This window comes from Penicillium manginii (assembly GCF_028828005.1).
Source record: "Penicillium manginii strain IBT 31320 chromosome Unknown utg000006l:1.0-4164085.0:1.0-4166146.0, whole genome shotgun sequence".
In the NCBI taxonomy this organism is placed as follows: domain Eukaryota; kingdom Fungi; phylum Ascomycota; class Eurotiomycetes; order Eurotiales; family Aspergillaceae; genus Penicillium; species Penicillium manginii.
In genome coordinates this window covers 1,649,037-1,676,753 of record NW_026643107.1, presented here as the reverse complement: position 1 = coordinate 1,676,753, position 27,717 = coordinate 1,649,037, and the positions used below count along the sequence as shown (strand labels likewise).

At 50.6% G+C, this 27,717-nt stretch overlaps 11 protein-coding genes across 11 annotated transcripts; 5 read left to right on the top strand and 6 right to left on the bottom strand.

Annotated features, from left to right (window-relative positions):
• Nucleotides 1–117: 117 nt before the first annotated feature.
• On the top strand, nucleotides 118–357 carry N7533_008985 (CDC26 family anaphase-promoting complex subunit; the record flags this gene model as incomplete). The annotated part of the gene is made up of 1 exon (XM_057105635.1): nucleotides 118–357. One exon carries the CDS (start codon nucleotides 118–120, stop codon nucleotides 355–357), a length of 240 nt encoding a protein of 79 aa, XP_056957084.1.
• An 802-nt stretch (nucleotides 358–1,159) lies between these two features.
• Nucleotides 1,160–4,275, bottom strand: N7533_008984 (Zn(II)2Cys6 transcription factor; the record flags this gene model as incomplete). The annotated part of the gene is made up of 8 exons (XM_057105634.1): nucleotides 1,160–1,517; nucleotides 1,626–2,074; nucleotides 2,144–2,697; nucleotides 2,763–3,044; nucleotides 3,108–3,449; nucleotides 3,509–4,036; nucleotides 4,103–4,112; nucleotides 4,219–4,275. The coding sequence occupies 8 exons, from the start codon at nucleotides 4,273–4,275 to the stop codon at nucleotides 1,160–1,162; spliced, it is 2,580 nt and encodes an 859-aa protein (XP_056957083.1).
• Nucleotides 4,276–6,738: 2,463 nt separating this feature from the next.
• On the top strand, nucleotides 6,739–7,386 carry N7533_008983 (iron-sulfur cluster assembly protein CIA2; the record flags this gene model as incomplete). Its single annotated transcript, XM_057105633.1, has 2 exons — nucleotides 6,739–6,940; nucleotides 7,013–7,386. 2 exons carry the CDS (start codon nucleotides 6,739–6,741, stop codon nucleotides 7,384–7,386), a joined length of 576 nt encoding a protein of 191 aa, XP_056957082.1.
• Nucleotides 7,387–7,760: 374 nt separating this feature from the next.
• N7533_008982 (U5 snRNP component Snu114, putative) lies at nucleotides 7,761–10,959 on the bottom strand (the record flags this gene model as incomplete). Its single annotated transcript, XM_057105632.1, has 4 exons — nucleotides 7,761–8,323; nucleotides 8,409–10,637; nucleotides 10,720–10,859; nucleotides 10,940–10,959. 4 exons carry the CDS (start codon nucleotides 10,957–10,959, stop codon nucleotides 7,761–7,763), a joined length of 2,952 nt encoding a protein of 983 aa, XP_056957081.1.
• A 265-nt stretch (nucleotides 10,960–11,224) lies between these two features.
• Nucleotides 11,225–12,634, top strand: erg10B (acetyl-CoA C-acetyltransferase; the record flags this gene model as incomplete). Its single annotated transcript, XM_057105631.1, has 4 exons — nucleotides 11,225–11,289; nucleotides 11,359–11,408; nucleotides 11,472–11,547; nucleotides 11,626–12,634. 4 exons carry the CDS (start codon nucleotides 11,225–11,227, stop codon nucleotides 12,632–12,634), a joined length of 1,200 nt encoding a protein of 399 aa, XP_056957080.1.
• Nucleotides 12,635–13,029: 395 nt separating this feature from the next.
• N7533_008980 (putative ZIP family zinc transporter) lies at nucleotides 13,030–14,594 on the bottom strand (the record flags this gene model as incomplete). Its single annotated transcript, XM_057105630.1, has 3 exons — nucleotides 13,030–14,198; nucleotides 14,282–14,473; nucleotides 14,552–14,594. The coding sequence occupies 3 exons, from the start codon at nucleotides 14,592–14,594 to the stop codon at nucleotides 13,030–13,032; spliced, it is 1,404 nt and encodes a 467-aa protein (XP_056957079.1).
• A 413-nt stretch (nucleotides 14,595–15,007) lies between these two features.
• On the bottom strand, nucleotides 15,008–16,624 carry N7533_008979 (Atg14 domain-containing protein; the record flags this gene model as incomplete). Its single annotated transcript, XM_057105629.1, has 1 exon — nucleotides 15,008–16,624. The coding sequence occupies one exon, from the start codon at nucleotides 16,622–16,624 to the stop codon at nucleotides 15,008–15,010; it is 1,617 nt and encodes a 538-aa protein (XP_056957078.1).
• A 329-nt stretch (nucleotides 16,625–16,953) lies between these two features.
• On the top strand, nucleotides 16,954–17,576 carry N7533_008978 (uncharacterized protein; the record flags this gene model as incomplete). The annotated part of the gene is made up of 4 exons (XM_057105628.1): nucleotides 16,954–17,181; nucleotides 17,244–17,302; nucleotides 17,389–17,453; nucleotides 17,512–17,576. The coding sequence occupies 4 exons, from the start codon at nucleotides 16,954–16,956 to the stop codon at nucleotides 17,574–17,576; spliced, it is 417 nt and encodes a 138-aa protein (XP_056957077.1).
• Nucleotides 17,577–17,824: 248 nt separating this feature from the next.
• N7533_008977 (uncharacterized protein) lies at nucleotides 17,825–19,691 on the bottom strand (the record flags this gene model as incomplete). The annotated part of the gene is made up of 3 exons (XM_057105627.1): nucleotides 17,825–18,009; nucleotides 18,081–19,088; nucleotides 19,142–19,691. 3 exons carry the CDS (start codon nucleotides 19,689–19,691, stop codon nucleotides 17,825–17,827), a joined length of 1,743 nt encoding a protein of 580 aa, XP_056957076.1.
• Nucleotides 19,692–20,149: 458 nt separating this feature from the next.
• Nucleotides 20,150–24,590, top strand: N7533_008976 (cleavage/polyadenylation factor CFT1; the record flags this gene model as incomplete). Its single annotated transcript, XM_057105626.1, has 6 exons — nucleotides 20,150–22,037; nucleotides 22,111–22,415; nucleotides 22,481–22,648; nucleotides 22,706–23,818; nucleotides 23,889–24,036; nucleotides 24,097–24,590. 6 exons carry the CDS (start codon nucleotides 20,150–20,152, stop codon nucleotides 24,588–24,590), a joined length of 4,116 nt encoding a protein of 1,371 aa, XP_056957075.1.
• An 846-nt stretch (nucleotides 24,591–25,436) lies between these two features.
• N7533_008975 (NDT80/PhoG-like DNA-binding family protein) lies at nucleotides 25,437–27,330 on the bottom strand (the record flags this gene model as incomplete). The annotated part of the gene is made up of 2 exons (XM_057105625.1): nucleotides 25,437–27,087; nucleotides 27,182–27,330. 2 exons carry the CDS (start codon nucleotides 27,328–27,330, stop codon nucleotides 25,437–25,439), a joined length of 1,800 nt encoding a protein of 599 aa, XP_056957074.1.
• Nucleotides 27,331–27,717: the final 387 nt, after the last annotated feature.

The following is a 27,717-nucleotide window of genomic DNA, read 5'->3' as shown; positions in this document are numbered from 1 at the left end:
ATCGCCGCAGTGCGGGCTGCCACCGCTCAACATGCACTGCAACCTTGCGAATTATTTTGTTTCTTTTCTAAATCTTGGTAAAGAAAACTATTAAAATAACTCGAGCCCAACAACATAATGCTCCGCCGCAAACCCACCGCGATAACAGTCACAATTGAAGATATCGCCGCATTCGAAGAGTCCCGACTCCGCAAACAAGAGGAACAAAGCCGACAGGCCCATCCCGAGCAAGGCAAAAGCGGCGCCAACGCCAACACAGGCTTCGATCCTAGCGATGAGTTGAAGCCGCTTCCTGGCGATAAAGCGAGGATAGTCCGATCGCGCGAGGAACGGATTGGTCTTGGAAGACAGGCGTAGTGGCCCAGGTGAAACACCATGGCGTTGCGCTAGGTTAGAGGCCTCGCATCGCATCGCATCAATCCAATCCATCCGTCACCGACAAACAAACTCTTCTCACTCGGCTCGGTCGCGAGTCTGTTTGGTTTCTTGCCCTATCTCCTTCGGCAAAATATCGGAGAATAATATACGACCAACAACACCTTTCAGCCATATAATCTGGGATTTGGACTTTATGATGATTGGGATTCTTGCACTGTTTCTATTGGCTATAATATCCTGAGTTCATGGCTGTGCTGATGAACACATCTCATCACATTACACCCGGCTGCTCTCGCTCATTCGACTGGCCCAGCTGTACCTGCAATGCAAGGGTTATTTACGCCTATAAACGAGTCTACATACGAATTGGAATTGGAAGCGGTGGAGTTTTGTTTTATATGAACCAAAAAGGATCCAAACCCCATTCCTAAATAAAGAAGATGAGGTAAGGATTTGGTTGGAAGCATAATTTGTCTTGTCATGATATACAGGGTGGATTTATTTCAAATCCAATTTTCTTTTCGTTTCAGCCAACCGACATCAGCGAATGATTCGTAGACGGCTTGGCCACATCGCATTTTGTACACGATTCGTAGACGTAGTTCATGGGAACTGGGGTAGGGGAGTAGCATGGATATGGACACCAGACCAGAAAATGAAGATGATATACATGAACAAAAAGAAGGGAAATTTGGAGATAGACGTGGATATAGCGAAGCTATCGGATGCAAAATCGTTGGCGCGGAGAGAATCCTGTATGTAGTCTGCTGTCTCATCCCCGTTATCTTTGTCGTTTAGCTACATTATTGTCGACATTCATATCGACAGAATAGTTCCATCGTCTCTTCAACCCCTGGGGATCGAATACGCTGGCCACACTTTGTTGCCAGTCCCTGGCGCTAAACACGACAGGCGGGGCCTGGAATTGCGGGGGAGAGACCGAGACGGACTGGGTTGATGGGACGGTTCTGGAAGGCGACTCGTACTGCATGGGATATTGTTGATGTTGATGTTGATGTTGGTGTTGATGTTGGTTCACCATGTTTCCGATTGGTTGTGGTTGTGGGGTGTTCATTGGCATTGGGGGCGAGTTCGCGCTGACGGTTGATGGGTTGACGGAGAATGCCATGTCCCATTGACTATAATTTTCGAAGATGTTAGCGTTCGGATTCAACAGTATGGACAACCAACCACGCAGATAGACATGGGGTGTCACTAAGTGAGAGGGCCGAGCCGGGGCTAATTACTTGATAATGCGCGTAGGGTCCCAGCTATTTTCATCTACGAGGGGCGTGTCAAGGGGGTGCGTTGTGGGCGGTTGATGAGGAACCATTCCTAAGGACTGCAACTGAGAGGAAGTGTCGGACTTGGAGTCTTCAGCACCAGCGGAAATCGGAGGGGTGATTGGATGTGCGTTGAGACCCACTCTGGATTGGACATTGAGATGCGGATGATAGTGCGCGTCCATGGGAGGACTGGGCTGATATGGCTCCGATGGGCTCCCGTATGGAAAACTGGGCTTCAATTCAAATGGTCGATGGGTGTCGGCGGAAAAAGCGAGCCTTAGTGAGTCGATTTGCGCCTGGATCTCCGGCATAGGCCAAGCGGTCGAACAGCGTTCTAGGATGCGCATGTGGCGGGTGAAGAACTCTCGCGCATCGGAGTTGAATTCGGGATCTGGGGACGTGATGGCAATCTATTCTGGGTTAGGAAGAGTTGCTTGTGTTGGGGTCAAGGTATGGGTTCAGGTTCTCAAAAGACTCACCAAGTGTAACATGGTGCAAGTGAGAATACAGTAGATGGCAAAGTTGATTCCACGCTGCATATAAAGAAGGCCTTGGAGGCCAAATCGTTCAAGAATAGCTTCCTGCAGTCGACAGATACTCTTTGCCGAGGAATAACACAAGGAGAAATGTAGTTTCCAGTCACCCCCAGCCGCAAAGGACTGGGAGGCCACGAGTTGCGGGCGATGCAACAAAATAATGGCCAAGTGACAATGAGAATGCATATTACCCACAAAGTGAGACGGAATCCACGGCGGAGAGCCATCGGTTGGGTAATTGACCTGAAGATCGGGTGGTAAGCTGCGTAGCCAATCTGCAAATAGCGGATTCTTCTGCACAAACTGGGGGCTGGCGCCCCAGTCTTTCTGCTTTTTGATTTTGTGATATATGTCTGTGATGATTCGAATATGGCGAGCATTGCGAACAAAATATGCATATTGCCTGGAACGATCCGATTCATATGCATCGAGGCCTCTGATGTCCAGAGTGGGACGCATGTCCACGGTTTCGATATCAACGCCGTAGTCCGAGCGGCCTGAGATAAGTCAGCAACTGGGCTGAGTAAAGCGAATCATACAAAGATAGAAAATGAAAACTTACCTTGAGGAGCGCCGATCATGATCTCGACTACCAAAATAGCCTGCCAAACTCGAGTATGGACCAAACATTCAATCGGACTCAGGTCGCAGGGTCTTCCTTCGGCGTGAGTGCTGTAATGTTCATGTATGTCTAAATCTTTGGCCATCGATACGATTGTTTTGACCGTTTGCCAGGAACGGTAGTAATAGCCCTTCTTGGGCAACGACTCCCGTGCTTTCAGTAAGAGGAGTAGTGCTTGGATCGTGCTTAAACGCGGAACATCCATGAAGCTGGTTTCATGCCCTGGAGAAGAGAAATTAGCCAAAGGTCGAGGTAGATCATGGTAGGCTAGGGTAATGAACTTACTATTTGCCAGAGCAAGCCATTGGGCACCTTCCGCGGGCTCATCGGATAGTCGTCCTGCACATGCGAACAAAGCTTCCAGCAGGAGAGGAGAGATCGAGCGGCGATCATTCTGCCATTGATAATACAGATGTGCACGTGGTATGACAGGCAGGTACGGATGGATCTCATCGAAATAAATTTTGAAGTAATTCATCACGTCGTCGTCGTCGGGCATAAGTTCGGGTGGGATTCGGATCATCGCGCCGGCGCCTGTGCTGAGAGGCGGGAGTTTTTCTTCCACGTCTTCTTGAACCGGTACATCGGGCTCGGCGCGATCTGTTCTTTGTCTCCTAATATATGGAGCTGTGATTGATTAGTAACCTTGTAGCCACATTGGAATATAAGGAGAACAAAAGCCATACCGATTCCGGTCTCATCAATCTTCAATTCTCCAAGAACATCACTGAGATTCTCGGCCGTGGATGGCTCGCTCTCAGCATACACTCCCCGATCCGCAGTGCCAAGTGAAGGGTGCTGCGCGCCCGGATACATTTGGGGCTGAGGTTGTTGTTGATAGGATTGGTGTGACATGACCATTGGAGAAGAGCGCATGTCATTATACATCGCGGGCTGATTTGGTGGCGCTTGAACAAATTGCGAGTACATGCCCATTGAGTCATAAGAAGTTAAGGGCGCCATCGTAGGCTGGTTGCCATCTCTATACGTTGGAGGTACCGGGAACGAGTGATGAGAAGCTTCGGAGGCACTGGAAGGGCCTCCCATATGGACGGACTCTCCACCTGGCCCGTCAAGAAATTCGCCGTCCTGCCCGATAGTGGGAGGAACACAGACGAGTTTCAGACGCGTGCATGCCGAGCAAGGCCATGTATTAGTGGTAGCTGCATCACACTTGATTTTTCGCTTTCGGCAGCCATTGCATGCCCGCATCACTATCAATGGTTAGCATCTAAGTTGGACGATTGTAACATGGAACTGATAGAAGCGGGATTACACACCCTTCAGTCTCTTGTGTCGATTGTGTTCATCGACAAACACATAGTCTAAAACGCCCAAAGATCAGCATTCGTTTCATATCGGGCTGCGGTGGGGACTAATATCCGGGATAATCTACTTTTTTGGCCTTCTCGAGGAGGCCCCCCCCAGGAGGAGCGAATGAGTAACCTTGCATTGCTCCAAAATTCTCTGAAAAGGGGGGAGAGGGGGGGTGCAGGGAAGGTCGAATTATAAGTATAAGTTGATGGGTCACGATATTCAAAATAACCCGCGACCTGAGGAAAATCGGAACTTGCAAGGGCCTGCCTTGGGAAACCGAAGATGGTAGAGAGAGAGGAATAGTGGTATGAAAGGAACAGAGATTGAAGCTTGAAGAAGATTCGTGAATATCACCGAACGAACTCCAGGCCACGTCGCGGGCGGTAGCTGGCGGAAAACAGGGGATGCCTCGGGATGTCTCGAGAGGAAGAGGGCGCGAGGATCGTCCGTGCGAATCTAATAGCAGGGGTTTAATGATACTGGGCGGGAAGTGAGATCAGACAATGCCGGCGCTATGGGCCGGCGCAGGTCGCGAGTTCGGGGTTATCGCACCAGCCTCCGCACGGCGAGTTTGATCACGTTCGGGATAGAGAGATTGGGCGGATCTGTAAGCGTGAACCATGCACGCGCGCACGCAATTGCCAGTTGATATGGAGTCGGGTTGAGCAGGAAAGGTTGTGTGGGATCAAGTGGAGAGACAAGACTCTTGTGCAGACTGCGCGCACCGGTTAGCGAGTCGTGCGATCTGAAGCATCGAAGGATTTCCGAAATACCGAGGAAACGTACTTAGATCAGAACAGAACAGTCAGTCGGATATTCAAAACGGCGAGACCGGCAATAGAAACAAGGAGCATCATGAAAGGTGCGCAATGCGAAAAAAAAGGTGGAGACAGGGGAATTTACTAGGATTAGGGAGGAGAAAGAGGAGGGGGATCTGAAAATGGCGGAGGAGTCGAAGCTGAGAGGGAGAGGGGTGCACCTTTTGCCAAGAAGGTTGGACATTCATGGACATCCAATAGCGCCGACTCCTCCACTGTGAAGTGGAGAACGGGGGCGATCAAAGATTGCCTCGTGTTCCGTAATAATAGCCCTACCTTTACCCGGAGTAAGGTGTGAGAAGTGGGCTAAGGGGGGTTTAATCTACGGATCCCGAACTCCACGAGGGTTAAACACATGGCCAATTATTGACTAAATCCGGCCCGTGGAAGAGGTTAAGTGGAGGTATGATCCAATCCATTTGCATTCTGTGACACTTGTACAGTATACTGCCAGTGGTTGCATCTGGTGGTGTATACTGGACTGGTATAAGGTAGTAGATTATTCATTGCTCACCTGGGCAGTCATATTCCTCCTTCTCTACATGCATAATCCTCCGTGTGCATCCTGAGTGTATGCTAGCCAAGAAAGTCAACACAAAGCAATGACCATGACACAATAGACCTCGGTCGAAACAACTTCATGGCAAAGTCAAGGCAAAGCTCATTCAGTTGAAACACTCACCAAACCCTCCTTCGCTCCTCCCCCTCCCTCCCCTCTTCCCTGGTACTCGGGATTGGTGCCCTGGGTTTCACCAATCCTAAGAGCGCGAGACATGCAGAGCTAAGAAAACTAAGAAAACAGGGGTGGGGACCAGGAGATTCTGGAAGCCCACGAACTGGGACGGCCATGGTTACGGAGTCCAAGCTGAGTTCTTCCGGTGGAGGCCCATGCTACAATCCTGATCGACTTAAACCCAAGTGAAAATACCCGACCTTGCCAAACCTAATCCAAGCTTCCGGGACGTGGGGAGGCTGGTGATTTAGGGCAAGCTTTGTTTAGGGGGTCAAAAGAGTACAGAGACGGAGTACTCCGGAAGAGTATTCAGCTTTACAGTAAGGACGAGTCTTCAGCTGAACAGAAAGCAGAAGAAGAAAAAAGAAAAAAAAAGCAGATAAGCCTGGGAAAACCAGGAAAAAGGAGGCAAATTGCAAATTGCCAGTCAGCGTGGAGCCGGTCGATCAAATTCGACTCCGATTGTGCCGAGGTTCTTCCGAATCCTGACCTACGTACGTACATACATACCGTACTTCATAGTTACTGGCTACGCAGAATTGGAGATTTTGGAGAAGATTTATTAGGGCATGGGAACCTTAACGGGATTAAAGATGGTATGGAATACTCCGTAGATACAGAGTACACACATGGTATATAGGATGGAATATCAAGAAGCTTTCCATTTTCTGCCGTGACCGTGGAGTCTAATCGACGTAATGTCTTAGAGTCCGGCTATAGTCCGTTGTACCCTAAGTACCCCTGCAGCCTATCCTCCACGCCTCCACTTCCCTCTCCTCCCTCCCATACGGAGCAATGCGCCCTGTAACTCTTCGTCGATCCATTCCACCGGATCCATTTATTTTCCATTTTCCATTTGATCGGATCACGTGAGTGGGTACCATATCCATGTGGCTGATTCATGTATAATCACGTGATCAACAGACAGCATATTCTCGCACTCACGTGATACATCGATAAGCCTATCGGTCCGACGGACTTCCAAATCGGGTTGACTCCAATCTTCAATTTGCCCCTCGTCACTTCACTCATCAGTACATTCTTCACAATGGCGGAGGTACAGAATTCAAACCCCACCATCCTAAACGTTGCCGACCTCCCCACGAGGTCCAGGCCCACCAAGAAATCCGGCGACTACGACTATACCTCCGGTATCTTCGCCGCTGTTCCCAACCCAGCCGATTTCCTATCCTCAGACTCAGAAGACGACGACCTGTTGGAGGAACCTATCGACGAGCAAGAGATCTTCGGTAAGATGCGCCCCCAAACACCCTATCACCCCACTCCCTCAATGGTGTGTATTCGTACTGACCAACATCCAGATTTAATTAAACTAATCTCCGACCCCGAACACCCCCTCTCCCTCGGCGAACTAGCCGTAGTTTCGCTGCCGGATATATCCATCAAGCCCACTCTCCCAAGCGTCCCCTCCTCGCCCCTCCAAACCGTCACAGTCCTCATCACGCCCACAATCACACACTGCAGTCTAGCGACGGTCATCGGGCTCGGCGTCCGCGTGCGCCTGGAACAATCTCTTCCCCCGCGCTTCCGAATGGACGTGCGCATTAAGGAAGGAACGCATAGTACGGGCGATGAGGTGAACAAACAGCTCGGTGATAAGGAGCGCGTTGCGGCTGCGCTGGAAAATGGCGCGCTTATGCAGGTTATTGCTAAGATGATGGAGACTTGTCGATAAGGAATTGTCCTGAATATAATGATTTGATGCCGATGTATGGAGATGTACCCATGAGTTTTAAAAGGGGTTATAAGGACTCTTTTGAAATCAACACGAAATAAATCAAGCTTAGATTGTCACCCTATTGGTTCACGATATGATACGATAACCGATACTCGGAAGAATTGAATAAAGCAAACACTCATGCGGTGTATAATTGATTGTGAGACCATTCCATTACCTAGGGTAGAAATACATAAAGCGATTGCGCCATACCGCGGAGCGCATCGGTGATGAATGACTCCATAGTTCTCCAGACCCTTTTCGTAGCGATTTTTGTCTCTTCCCTTTGATATCGAAAAAAAGAAAGAAAGAAAAATAAATATTGAATGAAATCATGAGTCCAAGACACCACTCTCCTTCAAGCCCTTCCACAATTCTGGTTCCAAGAACTTGCTAACTGTAACGTCCTCCGCCAGTCCCTTACGACGTCTCGTCTTGAGAACAAAGTCGCGCGCCGTAGCCATGGCACCGGCCTGCTCGAGGGGCTTGAGCTTGACGTCACGGTCCAGAGGATCACCCGGTACCACGCTCCACTTATCAAAGGCCAGGTTCACTGAGGCTTGGCCCTGGGTGTGGATGCGGAGATCGGTCTCAAAACCGAAGGAGTCGATCACTGGAATTAATCCGCGGACGGAGTATAGGGGTGTACCTGCGATAGGACCGTCTGAGAGGACGTGACCACGTCGGCGAGAGAGAACGGTGTAGACCGAGGCCACCGCGTCGGCGGGTCCGGTCATTGTGCAGGAGTAAATTGGCTCCATGAGACGCGGAGAAGCCATTAAGAATGAAGAGTAGACGGCGCGACGGGCTGTTGGGATGATTTGACCTCCTCCTCGGTAGATTGCTTGCTCGGCGAGGGAGACATCTGTGAGTCGGAACTTGGTGTTGCGAATTGCTGGAAGTAAAGATGTTAGTATCTATAGTTCAATCAAAACCGCCAGCCCCCCCCCAAAAAAGATAAAGCAGAATAGAAGACTTACGTTCTTCACATAGTGGTCCTTCTCTGGTTCCCCAGCTAAAACCCTGAGTAATCGAGTCGCGGACAGATCCAAGAAGCTGCTTGTTCACTTGGGATGGTAAGGTATCATCTTGAAGGATGTTAGGACCCATCTCGTCGGGACCGAACGCCCAAATGCTGCGAGCAGCGAGCTTATCCCAGTCGTAATTATCTTCAAAAAAGCGAGCGACCTTCCGGATAGGGTCTTTGATGCTGACCCGACCGCTTTCAATGTCCTCGGCAATTCCCTCATCCAGAGGCTCGGCAATCATGGTGATCTTGTTCTTTTTATTCGGAGTGATCGAGTAGCACATGATCGCAGAGGTCTCAACGACAGTCTCACAGAAACGTGTCACCGGGTCGGAAACCTTGATTTCCATCTCTGAGTACAGTCGACGAAGATCGTGCAGCACACAGTCCATATAGAGCTCACCCGTACCTAGTACGATGTGCTCGCCAGACTCTTCGACCTTGGTTGAGATCAAAGGGTAGCTCTTGTTAATTTTGCGCAGACCGTCCAGCATCTTCGGCAGTTCGGAGGGGTTGACTGGTTCGACAGCGACCTTGAAGACCGACTCGGTCATGTGTTTGATAGGCTGGAAGATATATGGTTCTTCGTCTTCTTCGAGCTTGAGGGGTACCAGGGTAGCGGTTTTGACAATGGAGTTATCCACACCACCCAAGAGAACCCAGTTACCAGCAGGAACACCATCCGTGGAGATGTTGTAGCAAGTCTCTGCAATCCATGTGTCGGAAATAGTTGCGACGACCATGTCCTCCTCATCTTCGGGGGTATAGCCTTCTCCAAGGACACGAACTTGCTGACCCGGTCGGGCTGTACCACTCAGAATTCTTCCAAAAGAGTGGAACCCAGTAGCATCAGTGGTGCTGAAAAGCTTGGTGACATGAACCACAAGGGGTCCATCTTGGTCACAAGCTGCCATTGAGCTTGCAATCTTTGAATCCAACGGACCGGTATAATAGCGCTCCAGCATTCGCTGAGCGCCCTCGATCGGTGAAGGGATGTGTTGCACTGCCATGTCGACGAAACCGCTGGGAGGACCGAAGAACTGCTCACAGACCAGGTTAAGCAGCTCCTTCGCATCCGACTTCAACTGAGACGGCTTCAGGTGGACGCCCACCGAAGCTAATGTCTCCTTCAGGTCCTCGGGACTCTCGCTAAGGGTGTGAGAATACAGCTTGTAAATAGGTTCCAAGACGAATTTCACAAAAGCCCGCTTGGAGTTCTCCTCCACACCCTTGCGAGTGAACTTCCGGCTCCGGGGGTTGTAGAAGATATCTCCCCATAGTCGCGCGGCGAATTCTGTGGAGTCAAGTCGTGGATAGGTGTCTGCATACATCCTGGCGAAGGACTGCAATGTGAAACACCAGTTCATCGAACTAGATGCGAACGCAACATTTCCCTTCTCGGGGCTCAATCGTCGACGTTCACCTTGTCCTGGCAAGACACTTTCAATGACTGTGTTAATTTCTTCAATCACATGCTTCAGTTTGAAGTAGGCATCATTGGGCGGAAGCTTGAGTTCCAAGATCAGGCGATCCATTTTGTTCACAACCAAGGTCATAGGAATATCTTCCAGTACGGCATGTTTGATGATCTGCTCGGTATTCGCCTGAACACCCTCAACAACATCAACAACGATGACTACACCATCTGCCAAACGAACTGATGCGGCAACTTCATCCACAAAGTTCACATGTCCGGGGGTATCGATGATGTTGAGAAGATGGGATTTCCCCTTAGTGCCCTGGAGAACCAAGCTCATCGGGGCTGACTTGACCGAAAGACCGCGCTCGCGTTCCAAAAAGTGAACATCGGTGTATCGCAGCTGCTCCTCCTTGCGCTTACCGATGCGCTTCGCGAGACGTTCCGTCAAGTCGTGTGTCTGTCTGACCAGCATATCCATAAATGCAGTCTTTCCATGGTGCAAATGGCCCACAACAGCCACATTTCTTATTTGATCGGGGAAGTTGAGCAGGTCTGACATGAATTCGCGAGAGAAATAAACGGGAGGGAGCTCTGTTTCGGCGATCGCAAATTTCTTCTGTTGGACGGGGGCGATGATGGGTTCGGATAGAGGTTGCGCATCTTCCTCTTGGACCATGGTCTCGACATCGGTACCGTATAGCTGCTGTGCGCTAGGATAATATTGCTTGTCTTCATGCAAAATGACGGCGTTTGAAGGTCCATCTGCCCCGAGACGCGGGTTAGCGAACAGGAGGAGGGAACGGAATCGGAATCGACGCGCAGCGCGCAGAGCAACATAGCTTACCATCGACCTCCATTAACTGCTGATTGTTCACATCTTCTTCTTCCTCGTCGTCATCGAATGCTTCATCGAACTTAAAGGCCTCGGGGACCTGTTCATTCTGCTCCTCATCGGAGTCGGCCTCGCCGATGTAGTTACCAAATCTAGGCCCCTGGTTAGAACGCGCTTTTGAATAAAGGGGAATAGAAATTGAAATCGCAATTGGAAAGGCAAAATAACATACTCATCATAAAGGTCCTCCATAATGGGCAGAAGTGGGCGCAAAGTAAAGATGATCCGCAGCCCCAATTCGGTGCTGGCGTGACGCCGGAAGGTTGAAGTGGAAGATTCTCAACTTTCACTTGGTCCGAGCGTCTCAAGTACTCGGGCCTACACCGTACAGCTCCTCACTCCCTCCTCCCCCCCCACTATATTAGTACACTACCCCTCGGTGGAATCCTTTTTCTTCCAATTCTCCTTTTTTCTACTTTATCAATTGATCTGATTACTTTTGCATCGCACTTCCAAAATGTCTTCTCTTCCTCCCGTCTACATTGTTTCCACCGCCCGTACCCCCGTGGGCGGTTTCCTTGGGTAAATATACCTATACACCCTCCTCAGATTTGGTTACTTGCTGTCCCGATAAACTAACAATGAACTCAGCTCTCTTTCCACCCTTGCTGCCCCCAAGCTCGGTGCCCATGCTATCAAGTGTATGTTCAATCCATTATGATCATCATCGAAATATGTTGAAGACATTACTGACAGAACTATAGCCGCTGTCGAGCGTGCTGAGGGCATTAACCCCGCCGATGTTGAGGAGGTCTTCTTCGGCAACGTTCTGTCTGCTGGGTACGTTGTGGATCAAACAAACATATTGTTGCTCTCATTTGAAAATTTGAATATCACTAACAGCTTCTTTCTGAACAGTGTCGGACAAAACCCTGCCCGCCAATGTGCTATCGGTGCCGGCCTCGCGGATTCCACCGTCTGCACCACCGTCAACAAGGTCTGCGCCTCCGGCTTGAAGGCCGTCATCCTCGGTGCCCAGACCATCATGACCGGAAACGCCGACATTGTCGTCGCCGGTGGCACCGAGTCTATGTCCAACACCCCTCACTACCTGCCCAACATGCGCACTGGCGCCAAGTACGGCAACCAGAGCCTGGTCGACGGTATCCAGAAGGACGGTCTGCAGGACGCCTACGGCAAGCAGGAGCTCATGGGCTTCGCTGCCGAGGAGTGCGCCGAGGACCACGGCTTCAACCGCGAGCAGCAGGATGACTACGCCATCCGCAGCTACCAGAAGGCCCAGGCCGCTCAGAAGGCCGGTGTCTTCGACTTCGAGATCGCCCCCATCGAGATCCCTGGTTTCCGCGGCAAGCCCGGCGTCACCGTTTCCCAGGACGACGAGCCCAAGAACCTGAACCCCGAGAAGCTGCGCGCCATGAAGCCTGCTTTCATCCCCGGCACCGGAACTGTCACTGCCCCCAACGCCTCCCCGCTCAACGACGGTGCCGCCGCCCACGTCCTCGTCTCCGAGGCCAAGGTCAAGGAGCTTGGTCTCAAGCCCATTGCCAAGATCCTCGGCTGGGGTGATGCCGCTCACGCGCCTAACAAGTTCACTACCGCCCCTGCCCTGGCTATCCCCAAGGCTCTCAAGCACGCTGGCGTGACTCAGGAGTCCATCGATGCCTTCGAGATCAACGAGGCTTTCAGCGTTGTCTCCCTTGCCAACATGAAGCTGCTCGGCATCTCTGAGGACAAGGTTAACATCCACGGTGGTGCTGTTGCCATCGGTCACCCTCTCGGTGCTTCCGGTGCCCGTATCCTGTCTACCCTGATCGGTGTCCTCAAGGCTAAGCAGGGTAAGCTCGGCTGCGTTGGCATCTGCAACGGTGGCGGTGGTGCTAGCGCCCTCGTCCTCGAGCTCCTCTAAATGGATATTAATGATGTATGGATACGAACTGATTTTTCAACACTGCGTGTGAGATACCACTACATGAATAGCTGGTAGTAGATACCTGGGTTCATTCACGAACCAAATAAAATTTCGAAATACAGAACTTTAATTTTTATGACCATTCACACTAAATCAAGTAATGTACAGCCAGTACTATATCATACTCATGTAGTGGTATTGATAGAAGTAAATAATTAACAACTATCGTTGGCTCTGACATGCAGAATTATAGAAAACTCGAAATTTAATATCAAAATTTGATGCAAGGTAAAATAATAGTCCATTGTTCTAAAGGTAAAAAGTAACAGTAACAAGACATAAGCTGGCGTAAAATAATGCTACATTTTCGTCATCCCCAAGGGTTCAAGTTCTCAGGCAAAAGCCCCAACAAGTGCCATCAAAATAGCACCACAGGCAACAGAGACACAAGCCTCGACTCGCCGCCTACCCTGAAGACTCTCATAACTCGACTCGCTGAGAAAATCTTCAGCAAGAAGCTCAACAAGACCCGCGAACAGAAGAAGCCCGCTACTAATAGCGTTGGTGATGCCCACCATCAGCAGACCCGTCGCACTCGCGGGATCATAAAAGTTATGCAAAATCAGCCCAAGAGCCTGGCCAAGAGGGGTAGTAGTTCCATAAGCAAGGGACATGAGCCAAGGCTTCATGGAAGAGGGGCCAAAAAGGTCCGGGATTAGCGACGCAATACGCGAGCCCAGCGCGAAGCCTTCAAAGGTCTGATGGAAACTGATAGCGACGAGGAGGACAATAAATGACGTCCCCGTTGCAACGCTAAGCGCCATGCCGATGAAAATGCTGTGGAACAAAATGCCCGCTTCCAAAAGGAGACATTGCAAAAGTTGCCGTTGAGGGTTGACCATTGGCATGTCGGAGTGCTCGCTCAATCGCGGCCGGTGGCGGCGAGCAGCAGCAGAGTGGGCTGAGGAACGGGAACGGGGTTGTCCATTGATAGGGACGGTGTCATCGTCTGCATATACGTCCAGCCCTTCGATATCCGCATCTTCGTCTTCTTCTTTATCCGGCTGGGAGCCGAGAGTGTGTGGGTGTTCAGGGCCAGATCCGCGCTTGTGCGAGGCACCTATAGGCTCGGTGGAGTCCAACGGGTTATTTTGTTGCAGGCCTTCCATGCGGATATTTCCCGATGCTTCGCGGTCATGGTCGTGTAAAAAGTCCTGCGTCCCGAGTCGGAAGTCGTCGAGTGATTCACGGCCAATATCACCCATTAACGTATCATAGTCATTTCCATGAACATGGCCCGCTCCCTTCATCGCGAAGAACATCTCTACCAGCACGACGGCAAATACGGACATCATCGCGACGAATCCGGCCATGGCTCGGTAGGAGTGGCTCCAAAATTTGGGAAGACATGGATCTGTCAATGACATGAAGGCTGTAGGAAGTAGGTGTACGAATGCCGTAGCGATCAACACGCCTGTCCCGAAGTGTCTGGATATGAAAAGGAATCGGCGTGGAATCGGCAAACCGGGGAAGCGGCGAGCAAGAACTGGGAAAGAGCATGCTAATGTAGAAAATAAATGTTAACCATTTGACGATCTTGCCGAAAGCAGGGCATCTTGAAGTTGAAAAGGAGGTGGTACGTACCGAATGTACTCAAGACGAGAATGAGGAAGAGTGCCATAACATGCAGAGGCGTGTTATACGCACCCCGCTGCCCAGAGCCGCAGGTCGATCCATCATCGGTATCCGAGGCTCGTACAAAGTTCCCATTTCGTCGTTTAAGCTCAGCTTGTAGGAGAGATTCGGGAATTTGAGAGAGGGTGTCGAGGGCGAAATCTGGTCGATAGTCAGAAGCAAGTCCTCACTCGGTATATGTGGTAGGGTTCAAGTTGGTGATAGGATTGAATAACTGACCTAGCGATTTCCCGCCTGCCCCCAATACCTGCGCATTCTGCATCTTTGATCGGAGTATGTACTCGATGCTGCTGGGCCCGAGCTACACCCGCAAGCTCGGAAGATCAATTCGGTTTCGGGGGCGGAGAGGAGAGTTCCGCCGGCTGCCAAGATCAGGGACACGCAATCAGACTCGCGCTATAATATCTTGTAATGTGCTAGCACCTTATAGGTGATTCCGATCCCGATCTCGGGCGCATCGTTGTAGCAAAGCAGAGCGGAGGGTTTCGGGCCACCTGGCGCGCGTGTTATCCATCTTATCTCGGCAGCTTACTAACCACAGATCCCGGGGAGGCAGTCCTGGATGATAGTCGACTCACAGTTGTTGGACTAGAGTTTCCAAAGATGAGATTGTATTTAATATCTAATAGCAAGTATGATATGGTATGTACGTTCTTGTAGTTGATACGCATGTCTCTATCGATTGTTGAGCTTCATCCAGCCGCTATTGCCTTTTGAGCGACGGCTGTCATCGGCGCCCTGGTTGGATGGTTCATTGTTTGCACCCTCATTTGATTGAATAGGGGCCGAAGGGGAACTCGAAATGTTGGAATTCTGTATGAAAGGCGATTGATCGGGTTCTGTAGGCCCATCGTCCCATTCATTTTCTTCTAGCAGTTCCCATTCCGCACTGGCCATTTCTCCAAGTAGATTGGCCTTAAGTTTATCCACGATCTTCGTGGGCGTTGGTAATTTCCAGGTACGCATATACTCGGATCCTTCGGATGCAGCTAGAAAGGAGTGCACTGTGCCGTGTGAGTAATGCCCAAGCATGGGAAATGATTTCCTGCGTTGGATAGTCGTTTGTGGGGAGTCCTTGGTGGACTTGATCTTAGTCTGTGTATCGCGACTTGCAAAAGCTCTCATCAAAGAAGACGGCTGGGCTGGTGGAGCAACTAGTAGCTGGTACATGCTCTTGCCCATGTCGCAAACTTCTTCCCAAGAGTCGGACGTCAGGTTGATGCCTTGAGTTCGGCACAACCACGCCACATCCCAGGCTAACAGTGTCGCTCCCTCAATAAAGAGCGCATATGTGCCAGGGTCTTCTTTTGCTAGCCGTTGGAGAGACTTGTCGATGAAGAGTGGCCGCGGGCGAGACTGGGTACGTGCATCTCCCGTTCTCGAGGCGGCTTGACTCGACGGCGATGAATGGGCAGTATTTTTCCCAGTCATTCCCCGCAAATCATATGAGGAGGCAGGAGGGTATATGGTCGGGGTCGGATAGTCTCGGTGAGGCAGAGTTATCTCGGCTGGTAGCCTGAGAGAAAGGTAGTGTGAGACCAGGACAAGGAGCTGAGCAACGTTCGAGAAGGATGTAGAAATTTGAGCCGGTGTGGCGCCTTGAAAGATGTCAGTATGATTTGCGTCCACAGTCCTTGCGCCCATAAAGTAAGACTTGCCATTCATGTCCCTTAAATCCACTATAGACATGCCTCCTAGCACGTATAATTGACGAGGGTCGCCTTTTCTCGCCGTTTTCTGTCGTAAGCCATAGAGATGCGCAGCTTCTCGACAAAGGAAGATCCGCGCCTCTGCCGTCTTACTATGCAAAGAATGCCAAAGATGCTCAGCTCTTTTGATTGCATTCTCTATGCCCGTCAGAGTCGCCGTTTCCCGCTCCGCAAGCTGGTACTGGGCAGATTCAGCATCGGCGCGTCTCCGAGAGAGACTTGCTCTTAGTTCCGCCAGGCCAGCGTTTTTAATATTTATCTCCTCTTTTAAGACCTTAATATTTCGGGACAGGTCATCCCTCCTTGATATCGAGGCGGTTTGTTCGCTGGAGATCGTTTCGAGAGACCAAGTACTCGTACTCGTACTTTGACGGTTCAATCTCGAAGACTGCTCTCCAGACCCGGGGTGTTGCTTGTCCGGAGTTCCATCGGCAACAGCTCTTTCAATCTGTTTTGATAGGATTTCCTTCGCTAGAAGAGCTCGGGTGATTTCCAAGCGCAGAGGGTAGAGGCGATTGCGGGCGCATGTCGGACAGAAGCATGGGAGGCGGGAGTGGGCAGAGTCGCATATATGACAGCTCATCGCAGATGGTTGATAGCTCTCAACAGAAGTTCAGAGGCGGCATTTCCACGGTATGTCGAAGGAGCTGCCAGAGCCGCCGCCGAGAATCATGAGGATGAGGGGTGAAGAGAAAGAGTAGGCAGCGGTGTCGGAGAGGGCGCGTTGTGATGTCGTCACCTGACGCCCTGGGCGCGGACCCAGCCATGTTTATCTCATCGCCCTTTCAACGGTTGTGTACAACCAGTGGAAGATCACGATATGCATCGATTGTCCACCAACTCATTTGAATAGTGGTCACTGATACACTGATTGAATTTTGAACTTTCGGAATACCTTTCCAAAGAGTCAGGATGGACTCGACGGCCGATGCCCAATCTAATATGACATCTCAATCCATGGGCCACAGCCCACAGCCAATCAATCCTGCTGCAGTGGAAGAATTTCCCATTGTCGCTCGTCTCACCCAGGGACTCGCTGAATGTGACTGGGAGCAACTGCAAGAAAAATACACGGATGCCATGGATGAGCACAGCCGAGTGGAAGAGGAGCTTCGTGCCGAGACTGCGAGGTTGCTAGAGGTACTTGTTCACCCCTGCGTGTGAATGTAAGAGTAGGTATGTAAATACTGAACATGATATAGGTTTTCACAACTTGGTCCCAAACGACTATTTTACAAGACGAGGGACGGGCTTTAAAACGGTATGCAATCCCCCCCCCCCACTCCCCTCCAGGAAACTGCCTCCAAAGGCCATGGGCCATAAAAACCATAGCTAAAAATTTCACAGATTCAAGACACAAATGCAGCATGTACAAAACTCTGAAGTGAGCGTGGAGAACAAGAAAAAGCACTGTAAGTGAGCCGAAGATGCTTCAGTTTTCTCGAGATCAGAGCTGACTTTTATATGCAGACAATGATGTTGTCAAGGCTTTTCAAAGTGCCTTGGCCCTGCTTAACGAGCAGATGAAGGTTTAATTATGATTATCCTAAACTACGATCTTTTGGCTCTGTCTCCGCAGGCGGATGCCGAGCCATCCTACCAGTTCTTATGCGACTGTGATCAATTTCATGAGACGCAAATTCCCATGCATTCCTTAAATTTGTTTAATCAATTTCTGTGAACGTTAAAAACATCGTATACATCACAGAGTTAAGACGTTATATGACGAAAATCTTCAGTCAGAAGTCAAGAGAAATCAAGATCCGATTTCAAAGTGCAGCTATCAGCCAGCGGATCGTCCAGCGCGGGCACTTCTTCCAGTAATATCCTGCCAGTTAGCGTTGATTCTTCGTCCTGTATTCGCGAGGAGACCCTCTTCTTCAGCCTCCTCGGCATCTTCGTCGAGCTGCCTCTCGTCCAATTTTGGTGATCGGAACAGAGTAGTAATGAAGACGATTAGATAGACACCTGGAGACAAGGGGTATTAGTTTAAGAAGGAAACAGTTTCAGGGGAGGGAGCATGGGCTAGGAATACTCACCGAGGAAACAGAACTGTGCCCAGAAAAATACCACACCAAAGAAAGGGAAATTGAGAGTAATGCGGTTTAGGAACGTGCTGACCACACTAGGAGTGCACACCCGCTGTGCGGCAGGGTTCTCCGCCAGTTCAGAGCATGGTTTGATGAGCTCCTTGCTGTTGGAGCAATCTGGCTGCCCGAAAGGCAACACCGATTCCCTGTCGCAGAACGTCTGTGGGCCAAAAGTTGCATACTGTGGAGCGACCACCATAGAAATGGAGTAATTCAGCGCCAGCGTAATCAGCATCAACATGGAAGTTGCCATGAGCAGAGCCTGTGGTGATGTATGGCCCTTTCGAATTTGGAAGATTCTGATCCAAAGGAATCGAATACCGACCACGGCAATTCCAGCGACAGAGCTGCAGAAAAGTAGTAACACCAACATCGTGAAAATGGCGTAATCGACTGGGAAGACCTTGGCGGAATGAACCAGAGCCCAGTTGACGGGATTGAATATGTTTACATGCCCGAGAATATACCCACAGCGGTGCTTGCAGATCGAGTTCTTTGCTTTATCGATGGCCGTGAGAAGCATTGAGACCCAGACTAAGAGCGCTACCAAGAGCAGAATAATGCCTCCAAGCAACTTGAATGGACGGAAGACGGCCTCGATCTTGAACCACAGCCGTATGAGCCAGCTTCGTCCTTCGCCTTGAGCCTCTTCGACTAGGCGTTGACGTCGAATTAGAGTCCTTTCTTCTCGTATAAGAGTGTCAAGTTCCCGACGGTCCTTGGAGGATAAAAGTTCCGGGTTTCCTCCACAGCGACCCTCCAGCTGCCGCTGCCGTTCTTGATTTGTCTCGAGTTGCTGTGCAGTATTCGCACGCAGCGTGGGGTTGGATATCGAGGGAGCCGACTTGATTAAGCCAATCGGGAGCAGTGCGAGCCCCGATGAAGTGTAAAGAACATAAAGACAGAGGCCAAGAGTCATAAGCAGACCAAGGGCAAATGTCAATGCACGCTCACCATCTGCAGCAAAGTTAGTCTCATTTTCAATTTTGTAGATTGTGATCAAGACCCACGGTTCTCAGTAAGCAGCTTTTTGAAATAATCGAAGTCGAAATCGCTCTTATTACCGGAAATAGGCGCAAAAAATCCCACGAGGAAAAGAATGACCACGATTGCAATGAACGAAAAGGTGTACTTGAAAGCGCCCCAGAAGCGCTGCCCCATTGTCTGCTCTCCATTTTCACTGGCCACTTCATCGTATTCTTCATACCAGAAGTAGACAAAGGGAATAACCAGGAGACAGAGGAGCGCGTCCAGGGAGTAAAGGATGTAATAAATGATAGTCAGAGAATAGGTGATGCGGTCGACTACCTCTTGGGTTGCCCATTCTTTCCGCTGACCTAGTCTGGATGAAGTAGTTGACGATACCAGTGCGACATCCACCGGAAGCAGAAGCACAGTAGCAAGCAGACTGGTGATTGCGATGATGCAGGTCAAAGTTACAGATGGCGAACGATCTCGAGGAGTTTGATAAACATAAATGAAAACCGAAGCTGCCGCTAGCAAGACAGCTATCACGGCTCCGTAGACGATCCAGATAAGAGATGTCTGAAGAAGCGCCATGTTGAAGTGAAGTTATTCCGCATGAGAAGCAGAAAATTTCACTGGAGTGAGACGAGATCGCGATCACCGGGGTTTAGTGAAACAAGCTTAGCATTCAAGTCCAAGTTCAAGTTCAAGTTGCATTCCAAAGGCTGCGAAGTACACACTCGCGTCTGTCGTCATACGCTAACCCGATCTGGTGGGTACGGGATAACGTGACTTTGTTTGCTTCAGATCACGTGCCATCTCTTTCGACCCGCCCTGCGACAAGCAATCCGAGAGATATCCAAGTGTCGTGAATCTGCATTTCCAAAGTTCACTTCACTTCCGACGGGCAAGGAAAAGCTTTGAACCTGGTGAGCATTAAAGCTGCAATGCTCATCGTCAATATTGAGCGCTGCAAATAAATTGTTGGAACCACATCTCCTGAAAGACAAAGATCATTTCCAATGCAGTGCTATACGGAGCTGCTACCCCCAATGGGGGTCACTCATGCATTGGCAGTGCCCTTCACCTCCGCTACAGCACAAAATTTGATCGTGGTGCGATCTTCCCTGTTGCAGGTGTTCTCCCTCATCAAAGCTTCCGCTCAAACACAAGGCGAAGTCTCAGAGACCCACTCGTCAACATCTCACCCGTCAGGAACGAAGCTACTCCTGGAAAAGGAATATCAATTGCCTGGAACAGTCACAGATTTGAGCCGAGTCAAAACTTTGAACACGAAAAGTGGTGGAGAGGCCATTCTTCTGGCGATCCGCAACGCGAAGCTCTCCTTGATTGAATGGAATCCCGAACGCCATGGAATCTCTACCGTCTCCATTCACTACTACGAGCGAGATGATCTGACGAGAAGTCCTTGGGTACCTGATTTGAGCCGATGCAAGAGCATTCTCAGCGTGGACCCGAGTAGTCGTTGCGCGGTGTTCAACTTTGGAATCCGCAACCTTGCGATTTTACCCTTTCACCAAGCAGGGGATGATCTGGTGATGGATGACTATGATTCGGACATTGATGGAGAACGCCAAGCCATTGGGAAGAGTAACGACGGATCAGCATATCAAACCCCTTATGCGGCCTCATTTGTCCTGTCCTTGACAGCTTTCGACCCTTCTTTATTGCACCCAGTCAGCCTTGAATTCCTCTACGAATACAGGGAGCCGACCTTTGGAATTTTGTACTCTCAAGTTGCAACTTCAAATGCCCTGATTCAAGAGAGGAAAGATATCATGTTCTATACTGTGTTCACTCTGGATCTGGAGCAACGGGCTTCGACGACCCTCTTATCTGTGTCTAAGCTACCCAGTGACCTTTTCAAGGTTGTGGCTCTTCCACTTCCCGTGGGAGGTGCATTGCTCATTGGTTCCAATGAGATTGTGCATGTGGACCAAGCCGGTAAAACCAACGCAGTGGGTGTGAACGAATTTGCTCGTGTAATCTCATCATTTTCTATGAGCGATCAATCTGATCTGGCTTTCCGCCTAGAAGGCTGTGTTGTGGAGCGCCTCGGAGGTGACAGTGGGGATCTCGTTCTCGCACTTGCATCGGGGGATATGGCCTTGGTCCGATTCAAGCTTGATGGTCGATCCGTTTCGGGAATGTCTGTGCATCGCTTGCCAACACCTTCGGATGGAAATCTTTTGAAGTCAGCCGCTTCCTGTTCTGCGTGTTTCGGCGACGGCAATGTCTTCATTGGCAGCGAAGATGCAGATTCGGTTCTTCTTGGGTGGTCTCATTCGACTGCTTCCCTTAAGAAGGCAAGATTAGAATCGAGACAAGGAGCTGATGGTTTCGATGATCTCTCCGACGACGATGAGATCGATGATGACGATCTTTACTCCTCTGTACCGGAGCCCACCCGAACCGGTCAAGGCACAAGCTCGGATCATGAATACTATCATCTCCATTTGAATGACCGACTTTCTAATATTGGGCCTTTACGAGATGTGACACTGGGAAAACCCTTCACTTCTAAGAAACAGGACCAGGACCAGTCATACGACAAGGGAGTCTCGGCTGATTTGGAGTTGGTCGCATCACAAGGTTCCGACGGAGCCGGCGGCTTGGTCGTCATGAAGCGTGAGATTGACCCTGTCGTTACAACTTCCGAGAGGATCGATGGAGCCGATGCCGTATGGTCTGCTACCATTCTCACCAAGGAGGAAGCTGCCAATCAGTATGTCATAGTTTCGCGCCTGACAGAAACCAATGAAGTGTCCGAGGTCTTGAAAGTCGAGAATTCAGCCTTACAACCTTACAAGGCTCCTGATTTCAACCCCAACGGAGATCACACCATTGATATTGGACCTTTGGCAGGATCATCCCGTCTCGTCCAAGTCCTCCAGAACGAAGTTCGAAGTTATGACTTTGGTAAGTTTTAACCTTAGTCTTTCAAATGCCTATGCAGCCTGGAATGGAATGCTTACAAGAAAAACTTGTCCAGAATTGGGCTTAGCACAGATCTATCCGATCTGGGACGAAGATACCGATGAAGAACGAATCGCCATTAGCGCGAGCTTAATGGATCCTTTCATTGCCATACTTCGGGACGACGCTTCTCTTTTGCTACTTCAAGCAGATGAAAGTGGAGATTTAGATGAAGTTGCGCTGTCGGATGACATTTCGAATCTGAAATGCCGTTCGATTTGTCTCTATAAGGACAAGTACCACACATTTACTTCGGCCTCGAATTCGGTGGATGGTGGTGACACGCTTCTGTTTGTCTTGACTTCAGACCACAAAATTCTGGTAAACGATTGCTGCAAACGCTATACTGTTCGAGCTCGACCCTCAGGCTAACACCGAATCTTCAGATCATCCATCTTCCTGACATGAAGCAACTGTTTTTAATCGATGGTATTGACTGCCTACAACCGATCTTGTCAGCCGAGCCACCCCGGCGAGCCAATACAAAAGAAGCCATTAACGAAATACTTATTGCCGACCTCGGTGATCGTTGGAGTGCTTCACCCTACCTAATTGTATGAAGAACATGTTACATTATCTTGGCATTCGACAAGTTCTAACCTGAAAAATAGGCTCGAACCGAGAACGACGAAACCGTCGTCTACAAGCCCGCCACAATTTCCACAGCAACAGAGGATCAGGAGCATCCGGTAGAAGAGCTCCGATTCTTCCGAGAAGCTCATCACAGCCTCTCCAACATAACTTCCAAAACCCCATCGGAAGAAATGCAAAGCCGCGCACGGCCACTACGCAAATTCAACGACATATCAGGGCTCAGCGGAGTGTTCTTACCCGGCGTCTCTGCAGGCTTTATCCTCCGAACATCAACAAGTTCACCACATCTGATCCGTCTCCGTGGAGATTTCACGAAATGGCTAGACGGCTTCAACTGTGGCGAACTTGGCTGCGAGAAAGGCTTCATCTACGCCGATTCAGAGAATGTCATCCGAGCATGCCAATTAGCGCCCGATACTCAATTCGACCATTCGTGGACGACGCGCAAAGTCCCACTCGATGAACAAGTGGACTTCTTGGCCTATTCCACCGCTTCGGAAACCTACGTAGTGGCCACCAGCGTCGACGTCGACTTTCAGCTCCCGTTCCCCGAGAAGAACGAGAAGAACGAAGATCAACCCCCAGAATGGAGGACCAGAGACTCATCATTCTTACCCAAGGTGCCCCAGTCCTCGATCAAAGTCGTAAGTCCCAAGTCCTGGTCCGTCATCGACAGTTTTCCGCTCGAGGAGGCGGAACACGTCACAGCCGTGAAAAACATCAACATCGAGGTCTCGGAGAACACGCACGAGCGCAGAGATCTCATCGTTGTCGGAACGGCCATGACCAAGGGCGAAGATCTCCCCGGCCGGGGATGCATCTATGTATTTGACGTGATTGAAGTCGTTCCCGAACCAGACCGGCCCGAAACAGGCCGCAAGTTGAAGCTCATCGGCAAGGAAATCGTCAAGGGGGCCGTGACTGCACTGTCGGGCATTGGCGGCCAGGGATTCCTGATCGTGGCCCAGGGCCAAAAGGCCATGGTTCGAGGTCTGAAAGAAGACGGTAGTCTGCTTCCTGTGGCTTTTATGGACATGCAGTGCTATGTCAGTGTTACGAAGGAACTCAAGGGCACGGGCATGGTTTTACTCGGGGACGCGATGAAGGGTCTTTGGTTTGCGGGTTACTCGGTACGTTCCTCCTCGCACTTCCTAACGTCCCCGATACACGAGAACACGAACCGAACTAACCCATCTACAGGAGGATCCATACAAAATGACTCTCTTCGGCAAAGACCCGGAATACCTCGAGGTCGTCACCGCTGATTTCCTGCCGGACGGGAGTAAACTCTACCTCTTGGTCGCCGACAGTGACTGCAACCTGCATGTACTGCAGTACGACCCTGAAGGTAAACCATTATGCCGTTATGCCATGCGCTGTATAGAATTCCGCTAATATCCCGTCCTAGATCCCAAATCCTCAAACGGTGACCGCCTCCTAAACAGAAGCAAATTCCACACGGGAAATTTCGCCTCGACAGTCACCCTCCTCCCCCGCACGCCCGTATCCTCCGAGCTAATGAAAGCATCCTCGTCCAACTTGGACACTCACATGGATATCGATGAAGACCACCCAACGCGCCAAATCCTCATTACGTCCCAAAACGGCTCCTTGGCACTCGTCACGTCCGTCTCAGAAGACTCCTACCGGCGTCTAGCGGCGCTGCAATCGCAGCTCGTCAATACGATCGAGCACGCGGGCGGCTTGAATCCGCGGGCCTTCCGCGCCGTCGAGAGTGATGGGGCTGGGGGGCGGGGCATGATTGATGGGACTTTGCTGCGGCAGTGGTTGAGTCTGGGGAGGCAGCGGCAGGCGGAGATTGCGGGGCGGGTTGGCGCGGCGGAGTGGGAGATTAGGGCTGATTTGGAGGTTGTGGGCGGGGATGGATTGGGGTATTTGTGATATGTGAAAGTGACATGGCATGAACTGAATAAGAATGCAGATATTTGTACTGTTACCCTGATACAATTCAAATCAAACACCCCCCCCCCCAGACACATGCATACATCATAAAGAAAGAAATAGCATGATGGGAAAATAATTTGGTCTCTTTTTTAAATATTTTGCTTCTCTTGAAAAGTATTGATCGAGATCTGCGTCTGCCTCTGCCAGAGAAAGTAGAGTGGCAAGGAGCGCCGATTTCTCAATATCGGCCAGATCAAGAACGCAAGTAAATAGATGGCAGCATAGCATCATAACACGAGGTGGGATATAACCCAAACCCGAACCGAGCATAGAATCAAATCCGTAGAGTGATATCAAATCAAGATCAAATCCAATAGCCAATGAAAGATCAAAAGCTGGAAGGAGAAAGAAAACTCCAAAACACCGCCTGGATCGCCGATTTTGCAACCGGGTGATAATTCCGGAAAAAAACACCCCAAACCAAATAAAGTAATGAGCAAAAAAAAAAAGACACAGATCACACCGTGATCCGATCCCCAGAGACGAGGCGAAACAAAAACATGAGCCATCGAAAAGAAAGGCTCGACTCGACACGACTCAACCCTAGCATATTATCAGAGAAAGGGAAAGATTCGTCTTTCCCGAACAGCTAGAACAGGAAATTGACGAACATCTAATAACGAGAAAGCTCAAAGGCCAAATAACCCCTCCAGATAGATTCCAGTGTAAATGCAGATGCAAATCCCAAACAAATCCCAAAGCCCACAAAAAAAGACTCCGAAAAGAAACGCCACTTTAGCGCCGGTTGACCAAATCCAACCCAATGGTATACCTTAAATTCATTCAAAACACGTCCTCAGCGGCAAAATACCTCTTACTGCGGCCCCGGGACGCAACGAACTTCATCTCAGGCATGTTGGTGTGATGAACGACGTGGGGTCTGTAAACGGCGTCCACGGGGGCTTGCCAGTCATCCAGTCCGAGAGGGAAGTATTCGTACAGAAAGTCAGTGCTTTCATTAGGGAATGGCAGGGAGGACACAAATTGCTGGGGGAGGTTGGCCGTCTCGATTAGGGGTATGGATGAGGAGGCGCTTCGGGACGGGGTCTGGGACTGTTGGGAGATGCCGTGGGAAAGCTTGCGCATCTTTGAAGGTGGTGCGGCGGATTGGTCGAGGCTGATGGATCTTTGTTGGGGGATTTCCGGAACATTGGCATAAGAGCTCATCATCTTTTGATCTAGTTGCAGGCTTCCGACGTCGCCTCGGTCTTCATCGTCCAAGAGGGATAGATTGATTGGCGCTGCTGAGCCGGCCGTTGTGCCGCTGATGCGTCTTTGGGGGTCGGCGGCGTGTGAGAGTTGTTGCTCTGGACTGGAGTGGGGGAAGAGGGATTGGTGGGCGTGGGACATCATGGCGTTGTTGGATTGCGGGATCGGCGTCCAGTCGGTGGGTTGTTGCATCATCGTCGGGGGTGGTACGGAGGTTGTCTCGGGAGAGCTACTTTGCACGGTCGTTGAGGGGGCCTTCGCCTTGGCTGGAGTCACGCTGGCGCGGCGGGTTACTGAGTCACTGGTCGGCGTGCGGTTGAGCGCAGCGGCCGAGTTGGCCTGGTTCTTTCGCGAGGCCGCGGCACTGCCGCTTAGTGGGAGATCCTTTCTGGACTGGAAGTTGCGCGGGCTGCGGCCGCGAACAATCACCGGGCCCGATTGAACCTCAGAGATGGAGATCTTTGCACCAGTCGAGAGAGTTGCAACAATCTTGAGCCGAACGACAAAGTGTTGCTGCAGCTCCTTACGCCGTCCATTGTTGGCCGTTGCGACGCGGAATTGCAAGCGTTTCCAAGCAATTGGGAAAGTCGCGTAGTCGGTATCCAAGTCCTGACCAGCCATGATATCAAGCGGGATTGGCGGGGGCTCCTTCTCAATCTTGGCAGCGGTGCCAGTGCTCGTCTCGTCGAGAGAAGTCCCAGAATTGGCAGCGGCGGCCGAAGGCGTTTTCCACGGCACCGATATAATCTTAACGGGGTTCCCTTCCACGGATTCCGTCGCGGACACGGTCAGCTCCTGCGCGAGAATCGGAATCCGATCACCTTGGTCGGTCATAATATAGCGCATTCCTCGAGGTAGGGTCACGGAGCCGGTGATCTGAAAGAGGTTCCGGCGGTAACATGTTAGCTCGGCACCTTGTTGCGGTGGGGCGTTCTCTGATGGGGAAGTTGTATATGGAGATTCGGCCAGAAAGAACATTCCATGAAGTTGAGCGGAAACCGACAAGGAGGTGCGACGCATGGAATAATCGAGCAAGGTGAAGTGGTAGGCGGGCAATGAGAAGCTGAGCAGTTTATTGTTGTGTTCAATGGAGGAATCCTGAGGTTGCTCGGGTGGGACGGGATCAAATGGAGCGACCATATCGGTGAAGGTATCATCATAACCCGAGGGAAAGCGATTCAGAGAGTGTGGCAGCCCATTTTGAGTGGTGAAGGCAAGATCATCGCTAGAAGCAGGGCGGAACAACGCGCCTAAGATTAGTCTCCGACCACGAGGGGGATGATATTGTACCCGAGGGTGGGGAGGAAGATCGATCATACCTAACAAAGGTCTCGGAGTCAAAGTTGGAACGGTGATCGGGCAAATCAAGACCGGGTATGGCATTGAGATAATCGGTACCCTGTAGATTGCCGAGAGACAACGGGCTGGCCAGATAGGGCGGCATGGCCATGGTGTCGAAGCCCTCCATGGCGAGGGATATATAGACCTGAAGAAGCTGGGAGGGGAGGGAAGGAGGAGGGGGGGAGGGGGAAGAAGAGGGAAAGGGAGAAAGAGGAACAAAAGAAGCCGTGACAAGAATAGCAAAAAGTAAGAACAAGGGGAAAGCAAAGCTGAAGGGGGACAAGCAAGAGGGGAGAGGAGGAAGATGGAATGCGTTGCGGATGCGCCGACGGATTCGGGGAAAAGTGGAGCCGCGAGTTTTTGCGGAGAAGCGACGAAGACGGACTTTGGAAGAGTTAGTGGGCCAAAGAGTTACGGGTCTTGGACTGGACTGGGACTGGACGGGTCGACGCGAAAGTGATTTACTTTCTGGGTTTAAAAAAAAATTGGCCGTCCTCAAATGGGGCACTCCAGG